This window comes from Urocitellus parryii, chromosome 2, assembly GCF_045843805.1.
Source record: "Urocitellus parryii isolate mUroPar1 chromosome 2, mUroPar1.hap1, whole genome shotgun sequence".
NCBI lineage: Eukaryota > Metazoa > Chordata > Mammalia > Rodentia > Sciuridae > Urocitellus > Urocitellus parryii.
Window position 1 is genome coordinate 221576141 of NC_135532.1, and position 27256 is coordinate 221603396.

The 27256-nt window shown below is 50.5% G+C and overlaps 1 protein-coding gene across 1 annotated transcript in view; it reads left to right on the forward strand.

Moving 5' to 3' along the window:
• Pcp4 (Purkinje cell protein 4) overlaps positions 1-18926 on the forward strand; it is a 32715-nt gene extending 13789 nt beyond the window's left edge. The window contains exon 3 of the mRNA XM_026399387.1: positions 18799-18926. Coding sequence (XP_026255172.1) covers positions 18799-18926 — 128 coding nt within the window. The remainder of the gene's footprint in view (positions 1-18798) is intronic.
• Positions 18927-27256: the final 8330 nt, after the last annotated feature.

Consider the following 27256-nt stretch of genomic DNA (forward strand, 5'->3'; position numbering starts at 1 on the left):
TTCTTCTCCCCTAAATGGGACTTTTCCTGTTTCCAGGAGGGGCACAAATTTTCTTAGTTTTAGTCAAGCTGAGAACACGTTCAGTGCTGAATCATCTCTTTAAGAATTCAGAGTGTGAGTGTGGATTATTTGGGCCCTATGCTAAAGCCTAGCCCAGCAGACTGGCTGGTGATACTGTGGCTTTGCCACCTGGAGGGCAGGAAACTTGCTCTGGGGCATTGGGAGAGCAGCTGAGGGTCACCACACAACAGAGTGGGTATGGAAATTACAGCAATTTCACCCAGCCCCCTTCCATGCTCTGAAGGCAAGACTCCAACAAACGTATTCCCTATTGTCCTGTTTGTCATTTCTCTGTTTTTTCTTTCTTTCTTTCTTTCTTTCTTTCTTTCTTTCTTTCTTTCTTTCTTTCTTTCTTTCTTTCTTTCTTTCTTTCTTTCTTTCTTTCTTTCTTTCTTTCTTTTTTTTTTAACTATCCATGAAGGACAGAGCCAGCTGCATCCTCTGTAGGTCCCAGTGAGAAATGAAAGCACAGGGCCCCTTGTTAGGAAGTGAGAAGCAGAGCATTAGACGAAGCCCCCTGCGTGTTGCTCAGTCACCCGTCCCAGCAGCCAGCCTGTGATGAGCGTTGCAAACAGACTTGATTTTTTAAAAAAGGCAATTAAATGTGTATCGTTCATTTCACAAGCCATTTTCTTTCTGACACTTTTAAACTACTATCCTGCTTTAACACAGTGAATGGATCATTGGCGACGTTCTGGCGTTAATAATTCATTTGAGAGTCTGAGGTGGTCTGTGAAAATGGTTTGCCCTTCTCTTGATCCAGAAAACCCCACAAAATCAGGCAAATCAAGAGGATCAAATGTTCAGGTTTAAGAACACTCGAGAAACTGTCCAAGCCGTGGAGATATGCATATCCAAAAAGCCACCAAGTATCTGAAAGCCATTAGTAGGTGCCTTTGCAGGGGTAGAGCATGGGTCTTAGTTGTGCCCAGGACAGACCAGCGCCAGTGACCTAAAAAGAGTTTTTGCTGCACATTCTTTGCATGCAGAGTGATTCAGCTGAACTAGAGGGTTTAGATGCAGATTCCCAGGTCGTCCAGCACGTCCAAGAGAAGGGAACTGTCCTTGCAGAGCTCAAGGTCAGGTCAGTCCTTGCCACACCAAGATGATCCTCACCAAAAAGGAACAGACTGCTCCTCAACCAGAAGATGAGGATGCACAGAAGAAAAGGCTTCCCAGAAAAAAACAAAGAAATAAAAACTTACGACCAGAAAATAAATTATGCATAAGATAAATGCGAATAAATGTAAAAGAAAAAAATTACTTTGAATCTCATCAATTTCCCAAATGAAGGGCATAAAACTTCCCTGCTGTTTTTATTTTTCCTTGCTTTTTTAATGGTCTTGGCTAAAATTCCTGGATTCCTTTATTCTGGTTGTAATTTCGTGTGATTTCTCACTTGGCACTGTACCTTGTGGTGGGAAGAGGGCTGCCAAGTCCTGGACACATGGAGAGGCAGTTCTAAGCCCCCTGCTCTTGCATCTGGGTGACTGCGACTCCTTAGTCAAAAAAAATGGCAGCCTCTGTGCCCGGCCCTAAGGAACAGGCACCTTCCACTTCCTGCTCTGGAATGCACCCTGTGAAGGAAGCCAGTCGCCATGTCAGAGGTCTGACCGCCCTGAACCACCCCGCTGTGGGAAGCCCAAGCCAGCCCATGAAGCAGTGCGTGCAGAGATGCCAACCAACCGTGACTGCACCAGCTGTCCCCGCCCAGTGCCAGACCTGTGGCCGAAGAGCCCTTCAGATGGTCGCAGCACCAGGATCCTCTGACTGCAACTGCAGGGGGCGGCCACCCGAGCCCGCAGCCCACAAACTGGGAGAAAAGAGTCAATTTTGGGGTTTCAACTTCTCAATTCTGGGACACTTCATTCCACAGCAATAGTTAACCAGAACACACCCACATCGCTGATGATGGCTCACCACCGCCCTCCTCTGCCCCATCCGTCCCCCTCATGCACCCTGGGGTGTTCCGCTTGTGCTGCTCAGGATGCACTGTAACCCCTAGCGACCAGGAGAGGGATGCTGCATCCCAGTGTAGACTAGCTTCCCTTCTCTCACTTGTTTATTTATTCACTCATGAAATATCCTCTTAGCACCTACTATGTGCTACACACCACAATCAGAGCTGATGATGGGCTATTTTAAAAACACAATGGTTGGGGGGGGACAGGAAGTCCTTGAGGGTGAATGTGTCAGTCACGGTCCTGGAAGGAAGTAGATGGCACAGCTCTGCTGGGTCCTTGAAGAGCTTGCTGCAAAGGGCATGTGCACAGGTGTGTGCTGGGCTGAGGGTAGCACCTGAGGACAGTAGTGGCAGGTCCTGTAGAGAGGGAACCAGAATCCAGGGAGGGGACTGGGCGGGGACAGCCTGACAAGCCATATGACCTTCTGTTGAAGGGCACAGCTGTGTCATGGCATAGGGTGTATGTTTAGCAAATAAAAATACAAGATGCCCGCTCAGCTTTCAACTTCAGATAAACAGACTAAGGCAAACCGTTTTGAATGTATCCCGTGCAATGTTTGGAATATAGCTACACTAATTTTTTTTAATCTGAAATTTGAATGTAAGTGGATATTTCATACACCATGTGGCAACCCGAGAGAGAGAGGCAGACTTCCCTCTCTGCCTTCTGGTCACCTCTGGGGCCACCCACTGGACAGACCCAAGCAAAGCCACAGAGCTGGGGTTAGATGGGGTGGGGAAGGTGCGGGGAAGGTGCGGGGAAGGTGCCGGGAAGGTGCGGGGAGTGAATCTGGAGAGGCAAGAAATGAAACCTCACTTGTACCCAGGGTCTGGGGTCTGCTTTAGTCTTCCTCAATGCACGTCCCTCCTTGACCCTTGTGACAGGTCATCTCTGCCCATCAGATCTCTAACTGAAAAAAAAGAGCCTTTTATACTCTTAAGTATTCTCAGCAAGAGTGTTTACTACACTAACTTTGGATTGGCTTTTTTCAAGAAACAAAGAAAGGGAAAGAAAGAGGAAAGAAAGAACAAAACAGATACACGTGTCCCATCAACGCCACTCCTTTGTTTTTTATTAGTGTCCTTGGCTGGCTTGATGCATTTAAAGGAAGGAGGGCAGTCAGACTTGTTTTGGGAGGGGGACAGCTCTGACGTGCCTAGAGCTGTTAGGCTGTTCCCATGAAGAACAAGAGATATGTTCTTCTGAACTGACAAGAGCTATGTTCTTGTCAGCTGAAGCCCCTTCGTCCGCCTCTGGTGCCATCCAGAAGCAATGGGGGAAGCCCGCTGGCTGGGGATGCATACTAGGAAGCAGCCAGAACAGACCCCTGATGGATCCCAGGTCGATGGCAGAGGGTGGAGCAGAGGGGAAAGAGGGCAGCTTCCAGACTCTTGGGGGTGAGGGACCCAACAGGGCGGGGTGTGCCAGGGCGGCTCTGTGGCTGGGGCAGGAAGCCACACAGGCACACACCATGGGCTTCCTGAGGCCACTGGGAGCCCCGAAGCTGCCCCTGGGGAGTCCAGGAAGACCGCCCAGCTGCCCTGATCCTGAGGAAAGCGGGCAGAGGGTAGACCTGCAGGTGGCTCCAGGTGTTCCCTGGGGCTGAATGGCTGCTGCCCCTGGGTGGGGGTAGGTTGGGGGGTGATGTGGATTTGGGCTGGGAGATAGCCTGAGTCTGCAGCCAGCATTTCAGAAGAGAGGAGAGGATCAAGGAGGTTTGCTCTCCTTTAGGTCCCTCTTGGACGACTCAGCTTTGGAACCTTGAATTAAACTTCAAACTAGACGGCAAGCTCAACTGCTTCCAAATGTGAGCAAGGACCATCTCCTTTTAATTAAATACATCTTTTAATTTCATCCCCCCCCCCCTTTCCCCACCCCAGGAGACTTGTTCTTTCCTGCGCCACTGTAGGGTCTCTGAATTTTAAATGTAATAACTTAGCACCCGGCTTCCCCAGCCTCTGCTTAAAGGTATTCGCATCATTATTACCATCTTTCCAGAGTTGTACCTTGTGTTTCTGGGCTTTCGCTATTGCTTTCTCCTGGGAAGGTCCCACACGGTCCCCTCACGGTTGGCTCTGCCTTGTCTATCATATCATTTCCCTCATTTTCCTGGTGAGAAGAGTGTGAATTATTTGCATATCACTAGATGTAATTTAATAAGATTTTTTTTTTTAAATTGTGTTTCCTGGAATGTTCTACTTGTACCGAGTGGTAGATGCTTCTTACAAACTTCCTGGATTCCTCTGGGTCCTGGACCCAGACTTGCTAGATCTGCTGCCTCTTCCCCTTTTCATGGTGTAGCCTAGTGACCAGCTGAAAGAGTGTTGTTTGGCTAGACTCGGCTGGACCAGGAGAAGAGGGGAACCTGGGAAGCCAGCCATGGAGCCCCATCACCAGTTCAGAAAATACTGTATCGTTATGTGGGTGGAAGCTGGGGGCTATTTCTGTGCTTGGCCAATTAGCTTCTCCTGTAGAAAACACGTTCTTCTCTCTCTACCCTTCTATCATCCTGAAAGTAATTGGGACTTGAGCTGTGCTCTGTGCTCATTAAGAAGTCCAGGTCTCTGTGGATGTCAGAGAACGCTTGGGTGGCTGGCTCTGAGGAGCAAAGCGACTGTGATTTGAGTCACCCCACTGCAGCCAGCTTACAGGACCCCCAGGGCAGTGAAGGAGTCCCCCTCCACCGAGCAAGCCTCGCCAGCTGCAGGGATCACAGAAGATGAGTCCTCTGGTCTCCACCCTCTCTTAGATTTAGAGTTTTGGTGTTTCAGTGCAAACATAAAAGCTCTGGCAGTTTGGATTGATGTGTGCTCACCAAAGTGAAACTTCCCACGGGTTCATTTAAAAAATAATAATAATAATAATAATAAAGGTGCTTTTATAGTATGCTTTGAAAATGGCCTGGAACATCTGAAGGAGCCCAGAAAGAGGTTATTGTTGATCATGATGCACTTGCTGGTACAGAAAGTGTTCCACCTGGGGAGCTCTGGGCTAAATGATCGTTCCATAGGAGGAAAAAAAAGGCAACCCCCACCCCCCGAGATGCTTGGCATCAGCTTTTGCTGGGTTTATCCATGGGCTTGCTGACACCATGCAACCCTGGTCCCAGGACCTGGGCGTGTTAGCAGATGGCTTTGGATCTTCTGTCCTCTTTAGCCAGCCTGAGTAGCACCTTGAGCCTGCTTGGCCCTGAGGCCAGTTCCAAAGACCATGTCTGAACCTCGGTTTGCTGCTGAAGGGATGGGGTGGCGTGAATCCCAAAGTTACTCCCATCCCTGCAATTCTGTGCTTCAAGCATTTGCCCCCCCCCCCCCCCCCCCGCAGTGACCCACTGCACCCTGAGCGGCTATAGTCCCACAGGGGACAATGTCGTCTTAACCCTCTCCCCACTTCTAATTCTGACTCTTTACAAATTTGAGGCTGGCTCTCTTCCCTGGGTCACTCCAGCATTTTTACTTCTTTTCATTTTGTTTTGCACATATCACAGGAATATCGTCCGTGAGCTCAAAGGAGAAGGGCTGTGGTTTTCCTTGGTGGAGACAGGAGAGGGGAAGGAAGGTAGAATGGGTGGGATCTGAATGGCATTGTCATAGGCTGTGAACACATGACTGTGACACAGCTGTTTTGTTAGAAATCACTATTTCAATAAAATGTGAAAAATCAGTTTTTATCTGGAAAAAAACCCCTACATTTCCAACCAGCTGACTGTGACCCACAGAGCAGGTGTCTTGGCCTGGGACACTTCCAGAGGGTGCTTCAGGTGTGCAGGGAGGCTGCTGGCTGGGACTGGCCTGCAGGTGAGCCCAGGTCAGACAGCCACTGTGCACTGTCCTAGAGGCAGAGGTGGTACATAGAATCGTTAGAAACTTTTAGCTGTCTCACCCTTGGGCCCGGACAGGGCCAGCTGGCTCCAGGCATTGCTGGGCACGTGTCCAGGGAATGATGGGTACCTGGCAGCACCTGAAAAACGCTGTCCTGCCTTTTCTAGGAATCAGCCTCTGGACTTGTGGCCAGTGTGCGGGAGTCGTTCTTCACCTTTGAAACTCTGGGCCAGGTTGGTTTGTGGAGGGATGAGATGAGTGAGGTCTTAGAGGACACGGAGAGCTACGTGTGGATATGCGGGTCTCCCATCCCAGAGTTGAACAAAACTCTACGGTCTTGCCAGTGACGTGGCCAGGCTAGAGACAGCCCATTAGGTCACACTGGCCACCACGCTGGGGAAATAGAATTCCCGCCCTGCATTTCTTGGATTCAGTTTAAAATGACTTTAGTGAAAGATGAGATGTGACCGCCCCTAGATGCCTCCTTCCTGTGGCGGCGTCCCCAACCAGCTTCTGTCACTGCCTCCTTGAGCTCCCGCAGTCCCCAAATGGATATTTCATCACCGCTTAAATCTTGAATCTAGACAGAGAGGCTCCTGACCTCTGTTGGTAATCAGAGTGTTTCAAGCACTATTTTAATGCTGGGCCTTTGGAAAATTGTGCTTTTTAAAAAAAAAAAAAAAACAATTTCAAAATTCTGTAACTTTGGTGTGACACTGGGAATTTCTATCTTTGGAATTCTCCTTTTCTTTCCTCTGGGGCTTCGAGTGGAACGTAGGGTCTTATACGTACTGGCCAAGCACCCTACCACCCAGCTACATCCTCAGCCCTTTTAATTTTATTTATTTTGAATTTTTGAATATGGCCTTGAACTTGTGATCCTTCTGCCTCAGCCTCCTGTCTAGCCAGGACTACAGGTGTGTGCTACCATGCCTGGACTGGAATTCTTGAAATAAATAAAGGTAAATGCTTTGCTTTATTTTCATTCCATGAGAACTCTTTACATGAGGAGGCTTTGATGGAACCCACAAACGGCGGGATCTTGAAGGGCCGGATGGTGGGCCAGCCGCTACGTTCTCCCCAGGACCAGCAGGAAGGAAGTCTGGAGCTTTGCTCCGTTTCTTGGAATTAGTTGTCAAAACTAGTAGTTTATTATGAAAGCCAAAATCTAAGTTTGACTCCTTAGTTGAACTTTCTGAGCCCAGGTACTACATGTGGCTCAGCTACCTAGCCAGGATAGTGCTGGATTTATCCCTTCTTGTGTATTTAGTTTTATTTTATTCTCATTTTCTGATGTGTGAACCCATCTTCCTGGGACGTAGAAACAGGCCCAAAACTCCAGGTGAGCCATCTCTAAAAAGAGATTTCCCACCAATGAGGATGTACCTGGCCATAAAGATAGAGTGTCTCTCCAAAGCACGGAGATGAGAGGACTTGGCTTCAGACCTAGGAAGAGAAGGCCAGTTGGTGCAGGGTGTGGCTGCAGGTCTGGGGAGTGTGGAGTTTACTGTCACAGGCCAGCAGTTCCTGGAACTCGCCACACATTTATGTTTAGACATAAAGGCACATCATGGATATAGGCATACCTCTGTGCAAAACCCGTCCCTGCCCTGTGGCATTCCTGTGCACACACCTGACTTGGTTGGGAGTGCTTGAAGGATGTTTTGAAATAGGAGAAGTCACAGATGCATGCAGTGATGTTGATTCCTGCTCCTCTTGACACATAAGAAGTGCAGGGATTGCAGAGAGGCTTGCAGGGAGGCTGGTGGCTGGCTGGGGTGAGGTTTTGATCGGTGCCTGCCTCAGCTCAGTTCTGCTGGATGTGAGATGGACTTGGCCCTGGCTGTGCTTTGCAGAACCCTTTTCAAGAATCAGAGATTTGCATCCCAAGTCAAATTCCACACACAATGGACCCTCCATTTGCATATAAGTAAGACTGCACAGTAATCCTCGATAATATGCAAAGGAAAAGAGCCTAGCGCCAGAGGCTCAGGGCTGAAGAGCCAGGGTGGAAAGGTGTCCTGGGAGATAGGGCTTCAGTGGCTCAGTTGACAGCAGGGCCCAGGGTGGCGGGGCCTTGGAAGGCTGGGATGACACCACACACTGCCAGAGAGGGCTTTTTTAATGTGAGGATTTTCAGATTAATTTTATTCCCTTGTTTTAATTGGCGCATTTTTTATAGTTGTAAATGATGGTGGAATTTGTTGTTTTGTATTCTAACGTGCACACAACATAGGAAGATAATGTGGCCAATATCATTCCCCAGCACTTCCCCACCTGCCCCCGCCCCGCCTCCCCCGCCGAAGGAAACATTTCTGTAAAAATTGGGGTTCTTAAAATCAAGGCCATGAAGAAACAGCCATGGGATCAGAGAGATGTTCAAAGCAGGAGCCTGTGTGTGGCCAAGGGGAGAAGATGGACCCGGGTGAGGCAGCGTACCTAATTTGATGACCACATCGAATGGCCAGAACTTAATTGCACGACCGTATGAAATAGTAAGGAGGCTGGGAAATTGTCTTTGGGTAAACATGTGCTCAACCCCAAGCCAGAGGTTTTATAGCTAAGAAAAAAGGGGTCAACAGAGGCGTCAAGGAGACCTATCTGCGTCTTCGGCTGGAGTGGCTGGGGCACTGGACCGCTGGCTGTCCTGCGGAGGGTGCCTGGAGTGTGGGAGACTCATGTGACACCCATCCCCTCGACAGCCTGCAGTAGCTTTTCCCTGGGGAAGGGCGAGGAGGGCAAATGACAACGTTCCGTGTTGGCTGTCAGGGAGTTAGCTCCCCCTTCCAGGGGAGGAATTCCAGTTCTTTCTCTGTGCTCAGAAAGCAAGGAAGCCCTGGTGTGTTCTCCCCACTCCTAAGGTTCCCAGTACTCTCTTTCCTTCAAGACACACCCATATTCTTCAAGCAAATTCAAGGAAAGCTTGAGGTCTCATCTCTGAAAGCAGGCCTCATGCCCTCCCTGTATCTCTGTTCTTCTCCTCCCCACCCTGCGTAAACTGGGTGGCTGCAGGAGGTGACAGAGGCCACACAAGCCATCCTTGCGAGTCTTGGTACAAAGTGTGCTATGACAGGGCATCGATGCCTTGCGGAGGTTCTGGAAGGCAGTCTGGGTGACGGAAGCCACAGGGTGGATGGTCCTAGCAGGAGCCAGGCTGCTCCTGAGGTTGCCTGGTATGGGGTGCCAGCCACGGGCAGTGGGTGGGACATCCCCAAGAACCCCACTCTGTGCCAGAGAGGTGGGTCTTCCTGAATTTGGCCGTCCCCGGCGCGTTCTGCCTTCCCAGATCCTGACCTGGCCAGCAGAGCTCTAGTCCTGTCGTCAGTCCCCGTGGCGGACGGAGGGGCTGGGCAGACTGGCCTGCGTGCCAGCATCTGGGGTAGCAAGTACCGCATCTACGGCTTCCTCCCGCAACAAACAAGCCTCGAAAGAAAACACGCCAGACTCCTGCTCATCTCCCTTCAACTGCGAGGGAGGTTGGAACCTCAGGACCGTGGTCAAGACTCTGGGCTTGAATTCCTGCTGTCCCCGGTCAAGCTGTTTCCCATCCTGCCTCGCTGCTCATCCCTGGTTTCCTCTGAACAAGGCAGGCCTTTTGACTGGTGTGATGGGCTGAACTGAGTCCCTGCCTTCACGTGTGGAAGCTGTAAGCGCCATTTCCTCCAAGGTGGGGTCTTTAAAGAGGCAATTATGATTGGACACATAATCCCAGCGGCTTGGAAAGCTGAGGCAGGAGGATCACGAGTTCAAATCCAGCCTCAGCAACTTAGCGAGGCCCTAAGCAATTCAGCGAGGTCCTGTCTCTAAATGAAAAATAGAAAGGGCTGGGGATGTGACCCAGTGGTTGAGCATCCCTGGGTTCAAGCTCTGGTACCAAAAATAAATAAATGAAATAAAGGCAACTCTGATAGAACAAGGTCCTTAGGTGGGTCCTGGTGCCGTTTTAAGCGGAGACCAGGACACGGACACAAACTGAGGGACAACCGCGTGAGCTTGTAGGCAGGAGCTACCTGCAGGCCAGGAAGAGAGCCTCCAGAGGCCCAGCCCTGCCTGCAGGGGGACCTGGGACTTCCAGGCTCCACACTGGGGCAAAGGCCCTGCTGCTGTTTGAGCGTCGCCAGGGTGTGGGTGTGGGACTCTGTTACAGCAGCCGAGCAGACCCACACCACTAGGACCAGGTTCTGCCCTTCCATAGACAAAACCCACTTTTTCCCCAGTGGTATGTGGGTCTCCTTTTTGCTGCTGACTTCCTGGGCTTAATGAATCTGGGGGGAGAGTTGATTTCCCCAGAGCTCCTTCTTCCTAGTCGAATCTCATGGATCCCCAATTCCTGGACCAGCTGAATGCACGGCAGGACAGGTATTTTACACAAGCCAGAGCACAGCCCATGGCAGTTGGAGAGCAGGGATGATGCAAGAGGCGGCCCAGAGAAGCCGGCAGTGAGCCGTCCCTTCCAGCTGACCAAATTAGGCTTCACGACAACCAGAGCCCTCGCGGCGGGGCCCAGGCCTGTGGGTTTCAGAGCACCTCTATTTTAGGATGAAAGAGAATTGCTCTCTCCTGGAAAGGACCCTGGGCCCCACAGAAGGCGCCAACCTGGTAAATGGAGATAGGGGAAACTGGAACGGTGTTTTTATTGGGCTCGGGGAACATAATAGATACAGAAATTCCCCTGCCTGGTGCTGCTAATGCCTGACCTTGCTCATTAATCTCTGCTTCTTAGCAAAGACCTGGAAAATTACAATGCTCTGCACCAGCAGCCCCTGCTCAGTAAATGCATGAGCAGCGGCTGGGAGCCGCGAGCTGGCTGGGGGTCCTCCCCTGCCTGCCAGGCAATGGAGTGACCGTTTGTCACCCAAGCACACCAGGTTGAGGGATGCCAGGGCTCTTTGTGTGCCTCGTTTCTGGATTATAAAAGGACATATTGTCTTTTTCTAATGGGAATTTCATAAAATATAATCCTCTATGCCAGCATTTCTGTGGCTGGGTGCTTGAATTTACTTTTACTAATTTTTTCTCAGAAGGAACTGACCTTCTCCCTAGCACTAGATGCCCTATTTTCTGGCTTAAAGGTGAAAATTGTAGCCCTCATGAGCTTTTTTTTTTACCATCTCTTGCTGCCTGGTGGGTGAGGGTTTCTGTCCTTGGAAAGGAACCCACACTGGCTCTGCATGGCCCCTGGTGGCCTTGATGTGAAGGAGCTGTGGGCCCCAGCTAAGAGCCCCCAGAGCTTGGGCCAGTTAGCTTAGTGACACCAGGGGCCACACAACTGATGGGTGTTAACTCTTTCCCAGTTAATACACCCTTAGAAATAAGGTGGGACGCTCTGCAAACCTTGGCATTCAGACGTCTCATTTGCAAGGCGTACTTCAGCTAAATGACTGTTATTTCTTTATAGCGTGCTAAAACTTCGGTCTTTTATAGAACGCTATGTGCTTCGACTCCTAATGATGGAAAACTCCTACTCAGGACAATTATATCTCAATTTACTGCTTATGCACAAATTTCTGATCTGCAGGATTAGGCCTTAGGAGGTAATTTGTTTCTATCAAATAAATCTTAAACTATAGAGAACTATAAATATGTAAATGAGAGCGTTGCCCATGGTGTGTGTGTGTGTGTGTGTGTGTGTGTGTGTGTGTGTGTAAAATAAAATCTATGTTCATGACTTACTGCCCAAACCACCACTGGACAATGATTTTGCATCATTGTAAACTAGGAAAAAGATCTATTTATGGTTCAGATTGCTGAACTTAGGGCTATTATTTTATATATATAGGTTTTTAAACATTTTTTTTTTTAGTTGCAGATGGATACAATACCTTTATTTTATTTATTTATCTTTATGTGGTGCTGAGGATTGAACCCAGGGCCTCACACATGCTAGGTGAGCTCTCTGCCACTGAGCTATAACCCCAGCCCCTGGATATAGTTTTGTTTGGCACTAGGGCTTGAACCCACGGCCCAGGGCCTTGCTCATCACTGAGCATGAGCTCTAACAGAGAGCTGTGCCCATTCCAAACATGATGGACTTTTGAACCATGCTGTGTGTCTCAGACTCTTTATCTTGGATTGCTTGGGGATCCAGGAACAGCTCTGTCTTTCTCCAGGTGCCTTTTCATGCCTGTTAATTCCTAAGGAATCTATGTTAATTGTTTCAAGTCTGCTGCTCAGATTGTGAATTCATAAAAGAAGAAGAATCTTTCAAAACCTGCTGTCTCCAGGTTATTAGGAGCCCTGCTGCCCCTCCCCTCCTGGCAGGTGGGTCTTGGCCTCTGCCCCTCCCTGCTGGCTCCTCCTCAGCCCTTGTGGACAACCTGGACTGGGCAGGCCAGAGCCCTCCAATCTCGGCATCAACAACCTACTTGGTTTTGGGAATCTCTGAAATTCTCTTTCCTTCCAATGCTTTTACCTTTCTCTTTTCTGTTTTCCTCTGGGAAGCAGGGACCTGAGTATGTTCTCTGCTGTCCCCCACCTTCAGATGGGGACCATACTAACCTTTTGAATGTCTTGCTAACTGAGTGAATTCCATACAAAGTCCTGCCACCAGGGAAACAGGTTGATGTCGAGGGTGGATGGATCGTGGTACACATTTAGACTTGGACTGTTTAATACATAATTTTCCCCCTAGAGACCTTAATTGGTCTATACAGAAATCTGTCATATTGACATACATCCAAGGAGCTGAAAATAGTGCAAGAAATCTTCAGAATCACCATGAGATTTGGAGCCAGACCTGGATCCTGAGCCTGCCTTGGCCAGTGTGTACAGAACAATCCTGGGCGAGACCCAGGGTGGACTCCAAGTCTTTGTGGAACAGGAACAATGGATACTTCTTGTAGCTCTTATGAACAGGTGCATAAGTCAAACAAGACAAAGACTCTAAAGCTACTTTAAAATTTATAAAGTCCAAAAGTTAGATTAGGTGTGCCGCCGCCCCCTCCCTCCATGACCATCCAAAGCTCTAGCTTCCTGTAACTCAGAATGTGACTGTTTTGGAAACAGTGTCTTTAAAGAGAAATGTTAAATGGGGCCTTTAGGGTGAATCCTAGTCCAACAGGACTCGTGTCCTTGTATGGAAAGGAACTCTGGATGCCCAGAGACACCAGGGGTATCCCCTCACCATGTGAGGATACCGTGGGAAAGTGGCTGGCAAGCAAGAGAGAGAGGCCTCAGGGAGCCAGCCTGCTGCCACCTGCATCCCAGTCTCCAGAACCGGAGAAAATGAAATTCTATTGTTCCAGCCCCGGCCCGTGGTATTTTGTTATGGAAACCTGAGCAGAATAATTCTGGTGCTCAGCACGTGGCTGTTTATGGACTGTGGACTGATTGGAGATCTTCCACTCCAACACTAGATTCAGAGTTTATCAGGACAGATAAATGCAAACATAATTTTAGTCTATCAAACCATCAAACCATGACATCCCATGGATTGTCATGATTCTACCAGGAACTTGTAATGTGCATTTGGGATTGTCTTCAACTGGTGCTCCTTCCTTACTTTTATATTTATGATCATCTATTTTACATTTGCCCATCAAATGATCTGTAAAAGAAAACCCATTTAGGTATATAAGGAAGCTCTATTTCATGCTCAATAAAGAAAGTCTCTTATTATCATTGTGTTTTTAAGAGGAGCTTCCTGAACGTTTTTCTCATGACATAATCAAGCATAATGTGCTACCATCTAGGGGCGCTGCGTTCACTGTCTCGATTCAGCAAAGAACTGAAGAACAGGACACAGAGATAGCAAGAAAGTCGCAGGTTTATTGAAGAGCCACAGAAATACAGAGATAGACTTCTCCATAGAGAAGGGCCCCCGAGCTGGGAATCTCGTGGGGACTTTTGGCTTTTTCTTTTTTATGGTCTCTGGAATTTCCTCCTTTCCTGATCTCCTCCCTGTCCGTGCACTCCTCGCTATTATTGACTGGTGCCTCCTCTGTCCATGCATCTGTTTTAGATTTTCTATTGAATCCTCCACTTAGGAGCACAAGTAGGGAAGTGTCCATCTGATTGTGACCCCCGCTTGTGTCCACAAGCACTTTTGTCAAGCAGGAAGTTGACCTCCTCAGAAGACCCTCTCCACGCCCCTTTGTTCTCAACCTGCCCAACCTCCTCCCCTGCCACCTTGCCCCGGCTGTCTAAGCACCCCCTCAATAGTAAAGGGAACTTCTGGTCTCAGTTTCTGCAAAGACCAGGCAGTATTTGGGGAAGTAGCTTAAGAAGTATCTACAGCAGCAGGAAGTCTAACCTGGACAGGGCTGCAGCTTCCCAGGGGAGGCCGTGGCAGATCTCAGCCGGATACCTCTTTGCCTTCTCAAAGCACTGGTTTTTCCTGGGCCCCTGGCAGAGCTCTGTGCCATGGTGGATGGGTGAAGTTTCTGCCCATTTCGGGGGGAAGTGTGGAAAGCCTAGTTGCTTGGAGGTCGTTTTGCAAGCTTTGTGCTGTGAGTCTCAGAGAGAGAGGGGTGAGGGGGCAGAGACAGTGACAAAGAGGACAAGCAATATGATAGATAAGGGACAGGTGTCCAGATAGCTGGACGCTTAACAGAGGGTGCACCGGTAAATAGAGAACGTAGCAGCTATGCAAACTATTCTGCCTCGTAGGTTTCAATTTCCGCTTCTGATGAGATGAAGTTTTTCAGGTATGGACTCGAGAGCGGGGGAGTCTGCAGGGCCATGGGGGTCCTGCCTGCCCAGGCACAGGGGACATTATTCTTTCCCCAACATGAGGCCAGGAAGTTGGGTTTTCCCTCTTCCTTCAATGGAGTCATTCTCTTGACCACTTTCATGGGCACATTCAGGATTTCAGAGTGTTCGTACAGAAAAGGAACAGACAGGATTTCAGAACCTCAGACAGATACAAATAAAACCGGGCAGCACTGGACATTTGTGGGGTGTTTTGGTAAAATATTGCTTGCTCAGACCGACAAAAAGTTGCCATTAGGAGCTGGGTAGCTGATGTGTTTTTCCTATTTGGGCAGCAGAATCTTAAATAAAAATGTCAGGTAGCGCCCACCCAGTCCAGACACAGCTTCAGACATTTTTTATGAGAGAAGAAACAGAAATAAAGGGAAATGGTCGCCCTGCCGTCTGAAAATGAGAAGGACACAGGTTTTCCCTGTGCTGCTAATTGAGATGTACTGCTGTCTCCCGGGCAGAGCGGCCTGCACCCACAGCTGTGGGCACTAGGGCAGGCTCTTCTACACTGTTTCAGCGTTGTATCATCAGACTTTTGGGTTGTGAACTGTACTGGTTGGTGTGGAAAGTCTCTTTTTGAATATTCTTATTTATTTAATTATTTTGGCATAACTTGGGGTTGAACCCAGGGCCTTGAGCATGCTGGGTAAGGGCTTTGCCACTGAGCTACATCCACAAGCCTTTATGTATATTCTTCATGGCTTGTATTACTGACCTGGGGCTGACCCTGTGCCAAGACCAGCAAACACAGCTGCCCACACTGGCCATGTGGCTGGCTATGCTGAAAAGTGCATCCTTCCTCTCTGAATTAGGGCCATGCAACTGTGCCCAATATCATTTGGGCTGCAGTTTACCTTGTAATAAGGTGTCAATCTGTGTTTAACACTGCAGAGCTGGGTAGCTAGGTAGGTTAATCTTTTCAAAAGTGGTTTTTACTTCTGCCTTTTTTAAAGGAGAAAACTGAGTACCAGAGGAGCCAAGAACCCTCCCCAGGGTCACACAGCAGTAGGAAGCAATCTCCAAATCTTCTGTCAGCTGCGTCCCATAACCCCACTTCTGCTGGGAGGGTCTGGGGGCTAGGAGAGGTCAGCCTCTCCAAAGAGGATGGGGACATTGTCTGCAAGGGACACAAGTCCTGCATTTAACTTTTTCCTGGCCAGGTATGTGTCACAGCCTCTGTTCCAGGGTGGAAGAGCTTAGAGATGCCCCCAGAGTTCCCAGGCACGGGAGCCCACCTCTGTGAGGAACTCTGCCTCTGCACAGGGCTTTACAGTTCCACTGGGCTCCCATGGGCTCCCCGGAGTCACAAGCCCTGGGCCCAGTGGTGGGAGGCCACACCTGGGCCTCCCTGACCTCCAGGCTGGCCATCTGCCCTCGTGCCTGTCCCTTCTCTCCATCCGGGCTTCAGCTTTTCCTGAAGCCCTGCCCCTTTAATCAGCAACGTCTCCGGACTCCTCCCACCAGGACCACCTGGAGGCATCTCCAGGCCTTTAGAGATTTGTGCTGATCTCTGTGCTGAAGGTCTAAAGAGTTGTCCTTTCTTAGCTGCCACCCATCCCTGGCCAGGTCAGTGGAAGGAGCTCATGGTCCTTGGATGACCTTGCAGACCTCCCCAAGGCAGTGCCAGAGTCCAGAAACAGCAACTCCTTAAAGACTAGTGGCTGCTCTGCGAATGTTGTCCGGGGTTTTCAAACAAAGGAGGGATTCATAAATTACTTTTGGCTGAAAGTATCAGTCTAAAATACAATTTGTAATGTTTGTGTTGATGACCCGTCCTTACCGTCTTAATATATATATTCCCTAAATATACATAATTCTGTGTTCTTCATTTGTCATTTGTCAAAAAGTGAGATCATTGCTTTTTTTTTTTCATTATTATAAAAGGGAGAAGATGAATCAGGCCCTATAAGAACTTCAGGTTGCAGTAACATTTTAATTCTAAAAGAGATATCCTCCATCTTCCCTTGGGTCAGGGTGACTTTCCCCTTTGCACTCACTAAACTGTGATGCCTGCATTCCTGGGGTTTGGGACTGGACCTTATGAAAAGTGGCCATTCCCAGGGCTGCAGCCACTCTCCATAGCCACGGACAGTATTAGCACTAAAGGTTTATTTCCGTTAGCACAAGAGCTGGGGCCACCACATTTCAGAGTCTTGTCTTCCAGTCCGGGGATCATGGGATGACATTCATTAAGCATTTTACAAATATCCACTTGAGCCCCAGGAACTCCTCCCCTTCCCGATGGTCCTGACCCACCGTCTTCCCTGCAGATTGGGAATGTAGATTGAATACAAGAGGTTGCCTGAACCGGTACAGTAGGAAGTGATTCCATGCCCTCTGCATGGTTTGGGCTCTCGTGGGTCACACAGGATGACACCCAATGTCCCCCGACGTTGGTGCATTCAAAGCTCTGCTCTCGTGGCATTGGCAGCAGATCTGGGAGAGAAGAAAACAATACTTTGATTTAGGTCATAAATCGGTGAGTTTAACGAGGCTGGCAAGCCTGGAGCCAGTGTGATGGGAGGGCTGCAGGCAGAGCCCGCTTAGTGTCCAGGAAAACCAAGGAGCCTTCGTGTGAGTCTGCGAGGGAAACATCATTCAAGATCTATCTGAAATAAGTGCTGGTTCTCCTGCATCTACCTACCTACCTACCTACCATCGGTCTATCTTCTACCTCTGTCATCTGAATCTGTCTACCATCTGTCATACCTATCATCTACGTCTATCTCTCATCTATCTCGCATCTATCATAACTGTTATCTATACCTATCATCTTTCTCTTCTATATCATCCCTATCTATAATATCATCTAGACCTACACATTTTCTAAATCTAACATCTATCCACCCACCCACCTGCCATTGATCCATCCATCTGTGGGGGGGTGACAACATAGTAAGCAATAGAGAACAAGCCTCCCTCACCCGGAGTGACCAGTGTCCCCCACCCTCGCGGTTATGGCTGCTGCTGGAGTGTTATTCTGCAAAGTCCCTGAGAGAGGAAGTGGCTGGATCGGGTTAGGGGTGGTGAGGCGCTGGAGCTTCCTGGTGATAGAGAGGCGTGCACACCCTGCTCCCTGGCTAGGGCTCTCTCTCCAGCCTCAGAAGGACCCGTTGATTTTCTGTCCTGGGCTGGAAGTGCTCCAGGTGCAAGTGCTGGTGGGTAGCAGTGAGGCTCTTGGGCCAGGTCCCAGGGGGTCCTGTCCCTGGATCTGGTTTGAGCTAACTCTGGGGCTTATTTGCCATTTTACCTGTCAATAGGGGGGTGGATCCCGACTCTGGCTGTACCTGAGGGTCTTTGCAAAAAGTGTGAATGTGTGGCCTCCCCCCCAGGGACACCATGTCATCACTCAATCTTGCTCCCAGGAGACCTTCCCACTGCAGCAGTGCAGGGAGGCAGCCGGGGCCCCAGTGTCTGTACCGAAAAAAGAACACACAGGACATTGTGCCTCTGAGGGCTGGCCTCGGCCCTCATGGGACTGGAGGACTTTTAAAGACTTCCTCTTCTATGGATGGGGGATTTGATTCACTTATTTGGTTTTACAACTTGGCTGGAAATTGTCCAGTGCTCAGAAAGGTGCCCAGCGTGATGGGACAGCTCACCCAAGTTGTCACTTCACTCTGGCTTATGAATCAGTGAAAGCCTTCTGTCTTGGCACACACATTGCCACGCCTGCGTGGGAGGAGTACAATGCATGGTTTGTGAAACCTCAGCCTAACTGTGAAGGTCAGTGGTGTCCTGAGGATGGTAAGAACCCAGGTGGGATCACAATCAACAGACCTCGATGGCAGCAAAAGTCTACACAGAAACTCAACGTGTTACTTGGTTAACTCAGAGCTCTAGTGAAAATCAGCTAACACTGGCTCAATGCCTATAGCAGTATTCAAACTATAGCTACATGAGATACCAGGAGAAAGGACCAGCGCAGCTAATGTTTTTAAACTGTATGTAAACTGTCTCCATTAGGAACCAAAGACCAGGTACAGAAAACACGCTCCACCTCCAGACTGTGCCCTTGACTTTCATGGCCCCTCTCAGGGTCGAGTTGAGGCAGCTGGAGGGCAGTGGGCCCTGGACTGTGGGATGCTCCGCCGTGCAGGGCATCTTACTTTGTGAATGGGTCTTATGCGGGAGCAGTGTCCTAGCTCTGACGGTGTGCTCCCTGGGGGCCACTTGGCTTGGCTCAGCAGGTGAAAAGCTGCTTTTCTATTTGCAGCTCCGATTACCTCATGTTTGTGTTTTTCTTGCTATAGATGGACAGAAGAAAGTTCAAGAGGAGTTTGACATCGACATGGATGCACCAGAGACAGAACGTGCGGCGGTAGCCATTCAGTCTCAGTTCAGAAAATTCCAGAAGAAGAAGGCTGGATCTCAGTCCTAGTGGGGGACCCCCTTCCTAATCTGCTTGAAGACCCTGAATTCAACCATCATCTGTCAAGAAACTAAGAGAACCACACCCTAGACAGAAGTCATCCACATGAGATACACACACGCACCGCCAACCTAAATGCATGTACAGAAACCCATAATATTTATACCCTTGTAGACAGGCGTAGGCAAGGAAAATTTGAGTAGCTTAATCTCTATGTTTATCTCCATTCTCATTTCTCCTGCAACTATTTTCCTTGATGTTGTAATAAAATGAAGTTAAGATGAGTGATTCAAATGCCTGTTTTCATCTCTCTTAATTATATTTTTCTGGCACTGGGGATGGAACCCATGGCCTTGCACACACTCGGCACGTGCTTTACCACTGAGCTCCACCCCAGCCTCTCCCTTGGTATCAACCTAGGAAGTCCCTCAGGTGAGAGCTTGCTGCAAGCCACAGGTCCATTTTCTCCCTGTCTCGTTAGAGATGGAGGCGGTGGCTTCTGTTAGGAGTGTTTGTGCCGAGAGTAAGAGATCCTTTCTCAGCCACGTCTGTCTCACTTGGAGAGTGCTAACATCCGACGGGCAGTGGTGATAGATTTTTTTCTTATGATGGGAACACAGTCCTGTATCCTGGGGTGCCAAAGCCTCAGAAGTTTCACTGGAGAATCATGAATCATGGAGAAACAGCTTCCTGCGAGAGTGGGGTACAGGGGCCATAGAAATGAGCCACACTGAGATGTGGTCTCTGGAGCTACCTACTGAAGTAGCCAAAGGAATCTTGTTGAGATAATTCCTATTAGTCCCTCCATACTCTTCCCAGCCCCTGCTGTTCTCCCACTCCTGGGGAGTGGGCTCCGTCCTTGCTGGGTGGGCTCTGCTCTGACTCCAGCATGGGTCTTCCAGCCTCAGACCCTCCTGGAGGCTGATCGGGGACCCTCTGTGGGAGCAGTTCTTCCCCAGTCTAGCTGAGGGTCTGAGCACTCTCAGCCCATGGGGACAGAAGGGTGGGGATGGGGAAGGGACCCTGGACTTCGGAGAGGCTCCTCCATGGTTGTGAGGGCTTCTCCCATCCCGACCACAGGAAAGAGCTTTAGCTGATTTTTTTGAGCCACAGGGATGGACTGAATTTTTTACTTCCGGGGGCGGGGTGCCTGACGGTCTGAAACTCCAGCTAATAGGGAGGGGGAGGTTCCAGATGTGTCCCCTCAGCATGGGCAATTGGTACATTGTGTCTGCGGCCTCGCAGAGCCACAGGAATAGGTGGCTTGTGGCTGCGGGCCCTGGAGGACCTGTGGCTCCCCAGGGGAGGAAGGCGCTCCCGGGGCTGGCACACATGACTTGCAACTTCACTAATTCAATCTTGTTTCACTCCAGTTGATGGAATTCCTACTGCATAAGTGACCTTGATGCTGTGGCCACAAAGCAGGACAGTCCTTGGCCAGGTGGAGACTCGGTACAGAGGAAGGGAAGGCAAGAGTGGGTGGTGACAGAGCAGCTTGGACAACTACTCAGGTCTCCCATCAAGGCAGCCGCCCCGCAGCAGACTCGGGGACAGCGGGAGTTTCTGGGTCCCTAAGACCTGGTGGCTGGTGTAGGAGTGCCTCAGCGGGGACCTGGGGGAGGAGACACTCAGCTTTGCAGCCACAAGGCTGGATTTATGAGCCCACCCCAGCCTGGGGGTGTGGCTCTGCTACCTGAATTTGGTGTGGTCAGGAGGCAAGACCCCAAGCCCTGAGACTTGGAAATGATCCATCTTTGACTTACGGGTGGCCATGTGACCCCAGAGAACGAACTTACCTCAACAAGCCAGCTTCCTTAAGAGCCAAGTGGTGACTTGGTTAGCAGCTTGGCTGGGACATGTTAGGAGTTTAAATGAAGCAGGTAAGTGCACGAGAGCTTGGCTCACAGTAGAGGCTAACGTGGGACCTCATTGCTGGTGAGCCACCCTAGCAGTTGGTCATGGCCTCCTTGGCCAAGACCCTGCCTCCCAACCCAACCCACACCGTGGGACCCCACTTCCCTTGCCAACAGCAGCCGGACCAGGTGTGGCCACCTGACCCACGAGGGTTCAGCGGCTCAGGCCCTTGCTCCTGTGAGTCTGAGCTAATAGCAGGTGAGCCACCAGTCATGTGGGGGAAATGGTAAGTGGTGGGCAGAGTAAAGCTGCAAAAATGGTTTATAAATTATTAATTCTACTGTCTATTTACTCTTACTGTTACTACTACTGCTACTTCTACAAGCTGCTGAAAAAGGCCACTTGAAGGGAGTGTGGGAGGATGTAGGAGAGGATTCAGATATGTGGGAGAGGTAGGCTCTGCTGAGTCGGTCCTTTGCAATGAACAGGAGCCCACACACACACACTAGCTAAAAAGAATTGTTCAGGTCTTACAGACATCTACGAATAGAACATCTAAGACGTACAATAAGAAACCAGGATGTCCTTGGCAGGCAGAATTACATTAGCTTTATAAATAAACACATGGGGGAAGAATTGACGTCTTCATGTTATTATCTTTATAGCATTTTATGACCTTCAGAAAAACTTCATAGTTTTCTTCACATAGGTCTTGAACATTTCTTCTTGTTCTATTTCTAGATATTTCATATTTTTGTTGTCCTTGTAAATAGAACCTTTACCCAAAATATTCTCTAGTTAGTTTTGCTGTCATTTGTGAGAAACTCTCTTACTGAACTCCATAATATATAACCATTCACAAATAGCAGTCACTCTGTCTTTTCTCTTAAACTGGTTTTAATGCCTCTTTTTTCTTGTCTTGTCTTTGTTATATTCCACTCTTGTATCTTGGGGGAGCCTTGGACATCGTTGCTGTCTTGATAGTAACAGTGACAAGCCATCTTCTGATGGTCATTTGTCTGGGTCATTGTTTTGGGCTGATTGACTTTAACTTCATATGGTCTCATTCATCAAGTCATATAGGCCTCTTGCTTTTCTTTGGAATGCACACAGTCAATATGCCCTGAAGGTTGACCTAGACAAATGAGCGGGATGGCAAGGGAAGTCTGGGGGGTGAGGAGGTCAGAGTGAGAGCTCGTAGGCCTCCTTTTAAGACAGGATTCCCATGCATGCTGTGTTTAGGAGATTTCACTTAATTCCAACCAAATCATGCATCATCGGGAGGTGGCCCCTGGACCACTCTGTAGTGTTAAGTGTCCTAGTCACCTTGTTCTGGGTGGCTTAACCTATAGACATTTCTTCTCACACCTTTGGAGGCTGGAAGTCCAAGGTCAAGGTGCCCTCCTCCAGGAGAATATGATAGAGGTGGGCGGGGGAGAAGGAGGTAGGTTGGGAAAGATGGAAGAAGAAGAGAGAGAAAGAAGAGCATTCTTCATTCTAACAACTTTTCCTCTTCTTTTTTTTAGATGTAGATGGACACAATACCTTTATTTATTATTTATTTATTTTTGTGTGGTGCTGAGGATTGAACCCAGTGCCTCACATGCAAGGCAAGTGCTCCACTGCTGAGCCACAACCCAGCCCTCTTTTCCTCTTATTAAAAGGGCATCATCCCATCATGGAGGTCTCACCCTCATGACACTGTCTAAGCCTGGTCACCTGCTAAAGGTCCCATCTCCTAATTCTGTCATATTGGGGGTTAGCTCACCCTTGGACTAAATTTTCTGAAATCTGGTCAGACTGAATGATACTTGAACTTTCTCTACTCTCCAGCGGCTTCACCACAGGACCTGGTTTTAGGTTCACGGCTGGCTGCTGTCCTTTCTCCATGTTCCTTACGGCCATGACCATGGGCTCCTTTCAGTCCTGCACTGCCCCTGTGGAGGGCCAGCTATTGGTTGGTCAGCTCACAGGGGCTTAACTGGATCAGAACTGTGGGTGAGCTGGGAAAGCAGAGCCCTGCTGAGCTTTGTGGGACCTCCCTGGGGCTCAGGGTCTGCAGAGCTTGGCCATAAGGGGCTTGGGCTGATGGAAAGGTCTCTGTGCTGCTAAAGGGCGGACGCTCTCAGGCTCTAGGGATGAAACGCCGGAGGATTGCTAGAAGTGGAACCCATGAGCCTTTTCTCTGCCCTATGAAACTGATTTGGATATGAATACTTTTGCAACCCCATAAAGCCACCACCCTCGTCATTTCCTGTGACTGTACTCCAGGGCCTCTCTAGTCTGAGGGTTTAAAGAGCGGCCATCTTGAAATCCACAACTGCTCACTCAGGATGGAGGGGCACTTCTCAGCTGGGGGCTGCTCAGACTCTTCCTCCAGCCTTTCCTACTGTCCTGCCACTACAAGGTCATTTCCTAGGCTGCCTGTGCACGGACCCTGCCGAGCTCGGGTTAGATGAAGCCTTGTTCAAAGCAGGGCTGTATCTCTGGCTTAGATGCCTGTATGGAAACAATGCCTAACGCCTGTGAAATCCCGCAGATTTCATCAGTCAGGGAGGGCCCAGATGGAGCTGGTGTCAGGCTCTCTAATGAGTGAGGCCCCAGAGGCCTAAGAGAGAGCTACTAGTGGGGTCCGAGCTACCCCATTCTGCAACTGGATAATTCCGACAGCCATTCCCCTGATTTCACCCCACGGTGTCCACCTCCTCTCCTGGGGCAGCCAGAGTCATATTATAAAAATGGGAATCAGATGTTCTCATCCTTGCCATGACTTCCTGTCCCCAAACGTAAACTCCTTCACTGAAGGAGCAGGTCCTTCATGAGGCCCGCGAGGACCCACACTGGGCCACCCCTCACTTTCTGGATATTTCTGTCCCTCTTCCCCCTCCCTCACTGAGACGCTCGAGTCTGGTTCTGCAGCCCTCTGCCTGCGTCTTTGCATCTTTTAGGACTGTTCTGAGCCACTGTGCCCTTCCTGGAGAGGCTGCGGTAGAGGTGGCTGCTGTAAAGCAGGAGCCCCACGTCCCAGTTCCCTGCCTGCAGGACAGATGCTTGCTGCTGTCGCCCTGGGTCCTCTGCACCCTCCGCTGGAAGGTGCTGTCAGAGGTCCATCATGGGCCACACGCACGGTGACCTACATCCCTTCCACTGGTCAGAGGGAACGGCCCCAGCTATTTGCAGGGGAAGTTGGGAAACGTGATCTACCCACGTGCCCTGGGTGTGGAGGAAACAGTTTTTGGGGAACACACTGCGGTTTGTCACAGCCCCAGCTCCTCTCACCTGCCCCCTCCCCTCTGTCCTGCTCCCTCCCACACCTATACCCCCACCCCACCTCATGTCACCAACGCACACAAGGGCCCGATCTTGATGGCACTTATCAGAGCTTTAAGTTCACATGCCTCAGTGCGATTATCTGATGAGTTCCTCTATCTGCTCAGCTCCATGAAGTCAGGGACATCCATTTTACTGACAGCTCAGTTGCTCTGTGAATACTCGTGATAGGACGAGTGAATGAATGAATACCTGCTAAGCATGGGGAATGGACTGTGAGAAACTCACCCCCACATCCTGGGGCAGAGGTTCGGGATGACAGAGAAACCACGCGCTTCCTTCATGATCGGCAGAGGGGACTCCGACCTGCTCAGAGGGCGCATCTCTCTGCTTTCTGTTCTTCATGTCCCCCTCTAACGAGGGTCGCAAAAAGCCACTGGGTCGTTGGTCATCTTGTCATCCCGGTTTATGATGGAAAGACACAGAATGGAATTCAGGACAGTCACCGAAAAGCAGGGACATTTCTAGGATTCTCTTACCCCCAAAGACTGACCAAGCCTCAGGCCTGTAGTGGCTTCGGGGTCAGCAGGGCCTGGGCACGCAGAGCCCTGCCTGCCCTGCCTTCCTGCTGCCTTCCCTCCCTGGGAGCTGGCCAGTTAGCCGTCTCACCTGGGAGCAGCTCCTCGGCCTGCGGGCAGCTGCTCAGGCTTGGCCCTGACTCAGACACTAGTAACTGGGGTTGTCCTGGGAACGACCCCCCACCTCCTCGGGCCTCAGCCCCCCTGGGCAGCACCCAGGGAGGGAGTGGAAGACAAGGCCACCTGTCATTTCTCCGTTGGGCTGGGGCAAGCTTCCCAGCTCTTTAGGGGCATGGATTCACTCAACCTTAATGTCTTACAGAGTAGTTCCGCATCCTGATATTCCAAACGAGGAAACAGAGGTTCAGAGAGGATGAGGAGCACACTGGGGATAGGCAGCCAGTGAGGAATAAGGCCCAATTTTCCCTCTGGTTCTGTTCTGAGGGTCTGATGCCTTTGACACCCACTTTACCCAGCATAGGGCACTGAATGTGACCGTCCACACAGGGTGCTGTTCGGGTCCTACAATCTCTAGGGATCCTGTGATGCCTCTCTCAATGACTCAAATATTTTGGTGGCCTCTGACTCCCAAATAGTACTGGCAGACTGAATTAGGGACCCCAAAGATGTCCACATCTCCTTCCCCAGGATGGGGTGAGCATGTGACCTTCTACTTTCAAAGGGACTTGTCTAAAGGGACAGCTGTTTATCCCTCTCTGTAAAGATGGTGCAGACCCTAAAGAAGGGCCGAGTTGGGCTTCAAAACAGTGGCACAGTGATGAGGCTATTGTGGTGACCTCAGATCGTTGTGTCACCAGTCCCCATCTCTGAGGATAGTAGGTAGAGTCACATCATCATGCCAGAATCCCCGGGGGCCCCTGGATAGGGTGGTGTTGAGAGGTGCAACAAGCTGGTGGCACTGTGCATCCACTGCTTCCATGACCCACAATGGCGGGGAGCTTCGGGGCTGCTCTGTGCCCAGCGTTGGCACCACCACACCACACATTTTCTTCTAGTGACTGGTGCGCAACCAAGCCAGCAGCCCGGGCAACACCGGGCGCGGAGCCAGACTGATAAACCTAGTGAGCGGGTTTGCCAGGGCAGAGCTTCCGGCCAGCGGGAGAAGGCAGCTCTGCACCTTCTGTGTTCCTGCCTGAGACGCACCTGGTGTCCCTCCTGAAGCACCCGTCTCCCTGAGCAGTCACCTCTAAGCAAAGGGGCCGAGCATCCAACCTGGTGTGAAGGACTGGTGGGGAGGCAGCAGGGAGCTGTGTTTTCTTCATTCAACAGCCTCCAGGAGAGCGCATGGGGCTGAGAGAGCTCCCGCAGCTGTGGAGGGTTGCTGGGCTCGGCTGAACAAAGGCATCCTGGGTGTGGAGGAAACAGTTTTGGGGGAACACACTGCAGTTTCTATCACAACCCCATCTTCAGCTCCCCTCTGAAGGCCCGGCTCTCCTTTCCCCGGGCACCCTCGTCCCGCCTACTGGTGCCCTCTGAGTCTTCACGTTCATAGCTCAGGGAGGGTTAGTGCTGCAGCTGCTCATCCAGTGCACAGTCCCTCCTCAGCCCTCTTTCCAGTCTTCCCTCTCCTTGTCCCTTCCTGATGCTGGACTTGGCAAGTGGCGATCCATCTCAGTCCACCAGGGAAAGGATTTCATGCAACACTCAAGCAGATGGAGCGTCTTGGCCATGACCGCAGACCAGGCCTGGACATGGAGTACTTGAGGGCTGGCACCTCTCCTGGTGGAGCTCAACACACAAGCCAGGCAGCCACGACCCATCCACGATGTCCCACCAGGATGCAAGGCTGTGCTTTCCCCGTTCAGGCCCCCAGAGTCCCTGGCTGGCCAGGTGCCCATTTGCTTAAATTCCCTGGGAATGGAAGTGGAAGAAAGCTCAGGAGCAAATGGATAGTAGCCCCTCCACTGCTATTCAGTCCATACCCCAGGAAGGAAAGGGTAAGAACTTAAGCTCAGTGCTTTAAGTGTCACCCCAAACAACAGGGGCGTCACCAAGAAGTCTCCTCTGCGTCACCTGTGACCATCTGGAAGAGGCCTCCAGGGCTGCTGGGTCAGAGCAGAACTTCCGCCTCGTCCAGCCTTCCTCAGGCCCTGACCTGCTCCTCCTGGTCTCACCCCTTGTCTATGCCCAGCCGCAGGAAGGGATCTGGCCATGGGCAGCTGGAAGGATGGACATGGGGGGACAGTCACAGTGTGCACAAAGGCCATCTTCCGTGTCCTAACTATGGAGATGGGCATGTGTGAAGCCTGAGTTCCCCAGGCCACAGAGACCTGTCCACTTCTGCCAGCACTGAGTCTCTTCTGGCCTGGGCATGTGTGACCCCTGTGGGGTCAGATGGTCTATACGGCTGCCCTAGTCTCCCCAGAACCTGTCCTTCCAGTTAGTGCCATGCTTCCCTGGCCTGCAAGCAGGGCGGGTGGAGGTGACCTGCCTTCCTGCTGCTCAGCCATCATGGTAATGCCAGAGGGGTTTGGAGAATGAGTGGCCCCCGTCTTACTCTGTAGGCAGGTCACGCAGGGACTCCAGAGCTCCCTGGTGGCCAGGAGCCTGTCCAATGACGAGCTCAAGGAAGCCATTTTCCCCTTTCTCTCTTTTCCCTGTGTCCCCCTCCCCCTC